This window comes from Dreissena polymorpha, chromosome 2 (genome assembly GCF_020536995.1).
Source record: "Dreissena polymorpha isolate Duluth1 chromosome 2, UMN_Dpol_1.0, whole genome shotgun sequence".
NCBI classification, from domain to species: Eukaryota; Metazoa; Mollusca; class Bivalvia; order Myida; family Dreissenidae; genus Dreissena; species Dreissena polymorpha.
Window position 1 is genome coordinate 129608397 of NC_068356.1, and position 9690 is coordinate 129618086.

At 35.0% G+C, this 9690-nt stretch overlaps 1 protein-coding gene across 2 annotated transcripts in view; it reads right to left on the reverse strand.

Moving 5' to 3' along the window:
* LOC127868975 (annexin A4-like) overlaps positions 1-6521 on the reverse strand; it is a 28945-nt gene extending 22424 nt beyond the window's left edge. The window contains exons 1-6 of one of the 2 annotated variants that reach the window (XM_052411198.1): positions 6423-6521; positions 6023-6064; positions 4578-4740; positions 3807-3871; positions 3433-3528; positions 2353-2376 (exon numbers count right to left, since the gene is read on the reverse strand). In XM_052411198.1, the coding sequence (XP_052267158.1) occupies positions 2353-2376; positions 3433-3528; positions 3807-3871; positions 4578-4740; positions 6023-6037 (363 nt within the window). In that variant the 5' untranslated portion in view covers positions 6038-6064; positions 6423-6521. Of the gene's footprint in view, positions 1-2352; positions 2377-3432; positions 3529-3806; positions 3872-4577; positions 4741-6022; positions 6065-6365; positions 6388-6422 lie in introns of those variants that run through there. The other variant, XM_052411199.1, reaches the window with a different exon arrangement.
* Positions 6522-9690: the final 3169 nt, after the last annotated feature.

The following is a 9690-nucleotide window of genomic DNA, read 5'->3' on the forward strand; positions in this document are numbered from 1 at the left end:
GAACGAGAGTCCACCGAGACGGCACACGAAGTGCCGTGACAGGGCTTCACGAGGCAATCTATGCTCTCAGAGAAATTGTTCACCATACTAATTGAATTTATATGTTACGCAATCATGTGGGGCTTTTTTCATTTGTTAAACAGATATAAATACAATGTAGTAAATAATTCAATTGTTTTAATTACTTTAAGAGAAAAGCAATACTTAAAAAAGATATTTGTTGTGCCATGATTATCGAAATGCATGTTATACATGTACTCAAATCTAATGATTTTAAACAAAATCAGACAAGTACATTTGTATCATAATTTAATGTTACTGGATCTATTTATTTTCCCATTACAGTAGCCAACAATAGCTGTCCCAAGACTCGACTATTCGTCTTCTATAATTGTCTACATTTATGTATTCAAAAATACATGTAATAAGATCTACGGGAGAAAACTGCGCAAAAAGATCACGACTTATCACCCCAAAACAGCGGAGCGCCCCTCGTTTTCCGTATACCGTTTTATCAATTCAAGAACGGTAAATGGAAACAGGCACTGTGTTTCAATTTTCATATATTGATTTTTGTATCATTAAAAAAGAAACGAAATATGAATAGGGAAATAAGATTTGTGTTTTGTTTTGTTACTAGTACACTGAAAAACAATACAAAGAACTCAAATTAGTTTTTTGTTTTTTTGTGTTTGTTCCAGTTATAAGAAACTCGAAAAATAAATTAATATACGTTTATTCTTGTTTTTCGTTGTGTCGATTTTAAAACGAAAAAAGAAAAGACGGTATATACACGGACCCTTATCGTATCATAAGGGCTAGATAGGGTTTTTGCCTCGTAAAATTCTAAGAAATTAGTATGATATTTTGTAATACATTATCCATACATTAAGTAAGTATAGATAAAATAATTTTGGAACATTTGATCTGGGATGATTTTTTTTGGCAACAATGAAACCAGGATTAATTGCATGAAATGAAAAGGATGCTTTCTTAAACATATGATAGGAAAGATATCTGGCTGTATAAATATATATTCTTAAGTTGGTCTGTGTAAATTAAGATACTAACAACCACTTCAACTGGTAGGAGATTCTAAGCTAAATCCATGCTTTGTAGCCTAAGTTAAAAGTGACTTGTATATATATATATATATAGTCACTCAAAACCACCGGTTAGAACTGGTTTGAACAACATTTAAACACCTCTAGAAAATCTGTAATACAGATTACATGTTTATTTAAAAACAGTTACTTATAATGCGAGCAGTCAACTATTAATAGACCTTCCTTTTCAAAATATCAGCAAACTAAGGGAGAGAAGTTGCAGTTCCAATCATTTGTATGTGTTTGCAGGCAAACAACCTACTGCTATCATTCTAAATCCAGGTCAACAAGGGCAGTTTGTAAAACATGCATGCCCCCCATATGGGCTGTCAGTTGTAGTGGCAGCCATTGTGTGAATACGTTTTTTGGCACTGCGACCTTGACCTTTGACCTAGTGACCTGAAAATCAATAGGGGTCATCTGCGAGTCATGATCAATGTACCTATGAAGTTTCATGATCCTAGGCGTAAGCTTTCTTGAGTTATCATCCGGAAACCATTTTACTGTGTCAAGTCACCATGACCTTGACCTTTAACCTAGTGACCTGAAAATCAATAGGGGTCATCTGCGAGTCATGATCAATGTACCTATGAAGTTTCATGATCCTAGGCATAAGTGTTCTTGAGTTATCATCCAGAAACCATTTTACTATTTCGGGTCACCGTGACCTTGACCTTAGACCTAGTGACCTGAAAATCAATAGAGGTCATCTGCAGTCATGATCAATGTACCTATGAAGTTTCATGATCCTAGGCATAAGTGTTCTTGAGTTATCATCCAGAAACCATTTTACTATTTCGGGTCAACGTGACCTTGACCTTTGACCTAGTGACCTGAAAATCAATAGAGATCATCTGCGAGTCATGATCAATGTACCTATGAAGTTTCATGATCCTAGGCTTAAGCGTTCTTGAGTTATCATCCGGAAACAATTTTACTATTTCCGATCACTGTGACCTTGACCTTTGACCTAGTGACCTCAAAATCAATAGGGGTCATCTGCAATCATGATCAATGTACCAATGAAGTTTCATGATCCTAGGCCTTAGCGTTCTTGAGTTATAATCCGGAAACCATCTGGTGGACGGACGGACATACGGACGGACCGACATGTGCAAAACAATATACCCCCTCTTGTTCGAAGGTGGGCATAATAAATAGTACTGCACTTACCTTTACATGCAATATGCAAATTAAAAAAAAAAAATAAAAAAAAAATATATCAAACCTATTGAATGCTACTTACTTTTGGTGCTTGATATCCCATTTGCTGAAAATAATAACAAATATGAATAATAACTTGAATTTCGACTAGGAATCTGTTTTTAACAAGAAACAGTCGGAGACGGGTGATGCTCCCCAAAGATTTGTTTGTCACAATATTGCACTATATATTCAGATAAAAGGAAACGTCTTGAGGGCACAGTAGTTGAGGGGAAAAGAATTTTTTTATAGAAAATTTCAAAGGTCCATAACTCTTTGAAAAATCATCCGACCAGAACCCGCTGATAATATGCACATCTCCTCTTGGTAGTGAAGCTTCCCATCAAGTTTCATTGAATTCCGGTCATTAGTTGCTGAGAAATAGCCCGAACAAGAATTGCACTATATGTACAGTTAATGGAAAATTTCAAAGGGCCATAACTCTGTGAAAAATCATCCGACCAGAACCGGCTGATAATATGCACATCTCCTCTTGGTAGTGAAGCTTCCCATAAAGTTTCATTGAATTCCGGTCATTAATTGCTGAGAAATAGCCCGGACAAAAATTGTGCAAGGACGGACAGACACACGGACGGACAGACGAAGCAGCGACTATATTCTCCTCCCCAAATTTTTTGGGGGAGCATAAAAAATCCAACACTGCAAAAATTTAAAAAAGAATTAAAGGTCAATGTTTTTAAAAATTACTTATGGCATATTAATATACATTTGTAATGCATATTTAATTTATTAATGGAAGAAATCACTAGAAATTGTGAGTGAAAAGTGAAAGTTTTTTTCTGTTTCCATAAATCCAGGTGGAAAAAAAATGTTTATGATAGCCTGTGCAGACTATGCTAGGTGACCCACGAAGACTATGAACACATGTAACAATCCAAGTTTTCCCATAACATGTCCAATATTAATGTTTTGTTTAGACTTTGCAGCGTATCAGGTACATGAATCCCCAAATCATCCTCTCAGTACGCAAATTTGTTCATGGCCTATCATGTACAACTTTGAGCGCTTGGTCGGGAATCATACCCACAATGCTCTGAGATGTAAACAAGAGCGTTACCCACTGAGCTATCAGTCCTTGTTTTGATCGACTGATGCAGCATACCTGATACAAGTACCTCTGCATCATCATTTCTTGTTGCGCCTGCATGTAAGGCTGGTGGGTGTAGGACTGGGGTGGCAGGACCGGCTGGGGCGGTGCCTGCAGGGGAACAGAAATGTACACCAGGTACAAGGTAGAGAACAATCTTAATAGTTAAATATATGTTAATTCGCTTTTAAAAATATAAATTTTACTTAATTATAAACAGGCTTGTTTGACATGATTGATAATGATAAATTTGGGCATTCACTTTGACAATTCCCAAACACATGTGAACAATCTTGTAATAATTTAACAAATACTTAAAATACTCAATACTTTAAATAAAACGTATACAATGTAATGACCCTCAAGTGACCAGCTGTATGTAATATTACCTGGGTTCCCATGGGAACCTCATAACTCATCTGCTGTACTGCTGGGCAACTATAACCAGGGGCGACTGTACAAATATATCATTAACATCAATTATATACCAGTGACGTGGCAAAACAAATATTGGTAAATTAAGTGATTGTTTTCCTAGTTATTATTCCTCGAGAAACTCGCAAAAAATAAATATTCCAATTTACTTAGCACAGATTCCCACAATTAAACAATACTGTACAAAATGGAGAAAAATATCACTACATCTTTAAACAATATACCATTAATTCTGTTTCGCCACTGTGAAATTTTCAAATGATATAGAAAAACAACATTAAAAATGTTCCTTAGGTTTTCATGAAAGCACTAAAAGAAACTAGGTCTCCATGCAAGCTTGTTAGTTTCAAAATTTCATCAAGATTGATCAATGCAAACTAAAGTTATTGACTGGAAACCACCTGTTTGATGCCTCTCAAACAAGCCAGCCAGTCCAGACGCCTGCATACCCCAATTTTTATAGCACAGATTTTTTTAAACTGGCTATTGATCTCAATTTAAGGGGTAGTTCCTATGCATAAATCTGTAATGAGCTTGAATAGCAAATGCCAAAACATGTGAACAACTCACTTAAAATTAAGGATACTATGCCTTTAAATTAATGATACTATGCCTTTAAATTAATGATACTTTGCCTTCAAATTAATGATACTGTGCCTTCAAATCAATGATACTATGCATATCAACAAGAAAACTCCACTTTAATGACAATACTTAAATCATACCATATCCTCCATAACCAGTGTGGGCATTGTAGGCACTCTGGTTGAAGGCCCCATACCCCCCTCCTCCCATATTCATAGGTGGGGGTGGGGGCCCAGAATTCACATGGAAGCTGCCATAGCCACCATAACCCTGCATGCTTCCATAACTTTGTGGATAGTTACTCTGAAACAGTCCTTGTTTGTTTGTTACTCTATAACTACTTAGTCAGGTAACTGTTGCAGCATTAAAGTGAATGCCAGGATGAAGCTCCATAACATTACCAGTAAACTAGTAGCATACAATACGCACTTAATTAGTCTTTTCAAATATTGACTGCGATATGCTTTTATCAATAGACAAAGATTCAATAATGGAAACTTAAACATTCATCGTAGCAGTCATTTTAAAATAATCATGGATGAATAAAGGCAGTCTCAGGTAAAAGGTTGTCCATCTAGAATCTCATTCATTGAAACATGTTTCATGTATATACTTAAAGGATGTTATTAATACAGTAAAATTGAAAAAATAACAACATATCTAGTCCTGTTCGATGAATTGATAGAAATTAAATACTTTCAATAAACCAGAGAGTCAAGATGACCCTTGATCAGTCACATGTGTAATTGTTGTTCAAATCCAGAGGCATGATTTGGATAATCTTTAAAGTGGTGGTTTCAAACATAAAAGACGGCAATAAGATGTTAAATGCCCAATAGATAACCTCTGGTCCTTGCAGTTTCATATATAATTTTTTTAACTATATAAATATAAGGAACAAGAGATGTGTTTGTCAGAAACACAATGCCCCCTATTGCACCGCTTTGATTTTTTTTTTACCTTTGACCTTGAAGGATGACCTTGACCTTTCACCACTCAAAATGTGCAGCACCATGAGATATATGCACATGCATGCCAAATATCAAGTTGCTATATTCAATATTTCAAAAGTTATCGCAAAACTTTAACCCAGGTTAAAGTTTTGGGACACACACAATGAATGACAGACAGACAGACAGGCCAAAAACAATATAACCCGGATCTTTTGATCCGAGGGCATAAAAACAAGTTAACCCAGAGCTGGGACCATTTTGAGGCTAGGGTAATTGTTGTAACAAACTTGGTAAAGGAGCCTCATACGATGTTACATGCCCAATACCTAACATCTCAGCCTTGCAGTCACATTGATTTTAAAAGTTAATAATCATATAATGCTATATGAATCAAGTGACCCTAGGGCATGACAAGTTTTGATCCCAGATGCATGATTTGAATAAACTTAGTAGAGGACCATTATACGATGCTTCACACCAATTATTTAACCCCTTACCTTGCAGTATCAGGGAAGAGGAAGTCCTAGGATTAGAACAACTTAACGCACATACTGATGGAAACGGATAACACTTTATCCTAAAACCTCCCAGTGAGCACGAAATTCACAGGTGAGCAAAAAATACAAACTTACCCCATAAAAAGCCATTTTTGTCTTTTCTATACTGGCCTAGATCTAAATAAACACAAAAAATGTTATGTTAAATATATTGTAATGTATTTTGAAATTAAAAATTACTCAATTTTACTTAAACTTTGATAATTAGCCATTTGAAAGATATCTTCTCCTTGCATAAAACTATAACAATTGTCTCTTAAACCACAATTTACAGCATTAAAAATTGTATTTTATATCTAATATAAATTACTTTAGTTTAACTGTTTATGTTGAACCATTATTGAATGCTTTTCAAAATAAATAGGTTCCATGCATTCAAATCATAAATAAATATATTTATTAAAATACACCATTTTACCTCAATATCTACTTAAATCAATTTAAAACTAGACTTAATAATCTTTCTTTCACTTACCTTGATTAAAGCAGCACAGGTAGCTTTATAACCTAGCAATAATGTAAACAAACCAAACAGGCTGCTCAATTGACCTCCACCTTACACTTCTTGTCGTCTGCTGTTTAATCGATTACTATTGATAGTACTGACAGTGTGGGTTAATTATGGTTTTCAGATATTTGTATGTCATATGCCCTTATACAGAAGAATCAATTCAAAGCCTTATTGCCAATATACTTGCAAAATATCAGAGCTGACGTCAAAACTCAATAAAAAATACTATATTTAGCAACACATCATAGATCTTTGATTACAACTACACTTAATGCATTTTGAAATACAAATTTAGTTATTACCTTCATACATGTACATGTGATGTTTTGATAATAAGTGGAAAATATGGCATTTTGATCACACCTATTTTTAAAGGAACAATCAATTTTTGAACAGGTGTACTGTAATCCTGAGCCTGGAACAATAAAACAACAGTAAACACTCATCTATATATGAGATACATGTTTTAAGTATCCATGAACAGGTTTCAAAATCTATTTTGATGATGCAAAAAATTGAGTGAAAAGTTAAGACAGCTGTCCGGTTAGCCAAGTGGTTGCTTCACCATCTTCTCAACTAGGCAACCCGAATTATATTCTCCTTACCCGGCGCATTTGAATTTGGTTGGTGAACAGGTAGGAGTGCTGGGACACACTCCAGATCCTCACATAGCAGCATCAAGCGTGGAAAGCCGTCACGAAATACACATACACAAGTGGTCTACCTAAATCCCTATTAAAGTTATCGCAGGATCCAGAAAAGTGTGACAGACAGACTGACTGACAGAGTGCAAACCATAAGTCCCCTCTGGTTTCACCGGTCCGGTACAATAAAATGGTGTTCTAATCATGGACCACTAGAGATTAAATCTAGTGTGCTACCACTTTATCACTCAGTACATATTATTATAAAATTATTGATGAAAATCATTAAAAGAACATTTTATTATTATAACCAAATTCAATTTATGATTACCAATAAACAAACATATATTTGTACAATATTTTTCAGTGTTATATTGCTTATTTGAATATATTCCATTCGTTGTTTTATTCTATGACAACTTTAAAACAAGAGCTGTCACCATAGGATGACTTATGCCCCCTATAAACGCTTGATAGAAGTTATGAGCTTTTTTCGAAACCTAAACACAGATTTCGAAACCTAAACGCGGACCCTAAGTTCAAGGTCAAGGTCACTGGGGTAAAAAATTATGGAAAGGTCTTGTCCATATACACATGCATGCCAAATATGAAATTGGTATCTGAAGCGACATAGAAGTTATGAGCATTTTTCCAAAACTTTAACGCAAAGTGTGACAGACAGACGGACGGACATTCCGATTACTATGTGCCCTCCTTTACGGGCATGTCATTTTACCAAACTGGGAACTACATGTTAGTTTTTGTCACCATATACATGTTTGTAAGTTATTTAAAACAAAACCATACAATATTGAGATATTAAGCAACTAAAATAAGCTCATAAAATTAAGCTATAATCATATACACAATGGCATAATTAAGCCTTGCACAGTAGTACATTAATTGATTACATGTTTAAATTATCCCTGTGCAGTATAACATAGTGCAATGTACTGTGTTACACCAGCGTTTCTGTACAAGAAAGGCATTTAGTTAATGACAGACCTTTACGTCTGTCTAGTTAAGATTGGACACACGAGTAGACAAAATTGCAAAGGCTTACATTGACGTCAATAAACTACACTACACTGTTACAAGTTCTTAATTCAATATCAATGCAAATTTTGAAATATCCAACAATTATCAATACAGTAACAAATACATGTCCTTTGTTTACTGGTTGTAACAATTATTTATTTCATGGATTCCAAAATCACTAAGAAGTAATAATACTTTGTTCTTATTATACATTGTAAAACTAATTTTTAATGCTCAGTCTTTCTATTCACTTAAAACTCATTTCTCTTATTTGCTTTATTACTTCCCTGCTGGCATAACCAGAGGGGACTATAGGTTAACCCCTTGTTGGTCTGTCTTGCCATCTGTCAGGCAGAATCTTGATCCTTAAAAGGAACTTTTCACATATAGGTAAATAAACAAGAGGGCCTGAAAGGCCCAAAGTTGCTCACCTGAGAGGAAAGGAACTGACCTGTTCTGTGCAGCCCAAGATGTCATTAGAACAAAATGTTCTTACCAACTTTCATTACTAGTGAACAACCTGGCAGCAACGTTTTTCAACAGACCAGAACCATTTTCAAACACATCCAAGATATCATTTAAACAAATATTCTGACAAAGTTTCATGAAGCTTCATGAAGCCATATAAGGAAAAATGCCCGGCCCCCGGTAGCCATGTTTTTCAAGCAACTGGAAACATTTTCGAACTTGTCCAAAATATCATTGGGACAAATCTTCTGACAAAGTTTCATGATGATCGGACACTAAATATGGCTTCTAGAGTGTTAACAAGGTTTTACTATAGCTATATAAGGAAAAATGCCACGCCCCCTTGACAGCCATGTTTTTACACCAACAGGAACCATTTTCAAACTAATCCAAGAGATCATTGGTACAAATCTTTTGACCAAGTTTCATGATGATCGGACAATAAATGTGGCCTCTAGAGTTTTAATAAGGTTTTACTAAAGAAATATATAGCCATATTAGGAAAAATGCCCTGCCCCCTGGTGGCCATGTTTTTTAAGCAACCAAAACCATTTTCAAACTAATCCAAGATATCATTGGGACAAATCTTCTGACCAAGTTTCGTGAAGATCGAAAAATAAATGTGGCCTCTAAAGTGTTAACAAGGTTTTACTATAGCCATAATATGAAATAAGGCAAAGCCTCAAAGCGAGCTCGATCAATGTTTATTAAAAGAAACTAACAAAAAACTTTAATAAAGATATTTTTTTAATTAAATTATTAAAGGTGCTTCTTAGCAGAAGAACGTGGAGTTCGTATAGAATGGTATCAAAAATAAGGAAATTAAATTTTAATTATTATGTTAATCAGCAATTAAACAACAAACGGGTCATATTAAAGTGTTTCATGTGACCTGATGAACTGAACTGTTAGCCCAAAATCCTGCCCCAAACAGATTGTCACACTATCAGTTGCCAGCCTTGCAACCACAAGATTACCTACGAAGGTCAGATCAGGATTCGAACCCGAAACCATCCATGAGCCATCTACTGATACCGGGTTGGGTTGCTCTACCAATTAAGCTATCTGACCATTTGAAAAAT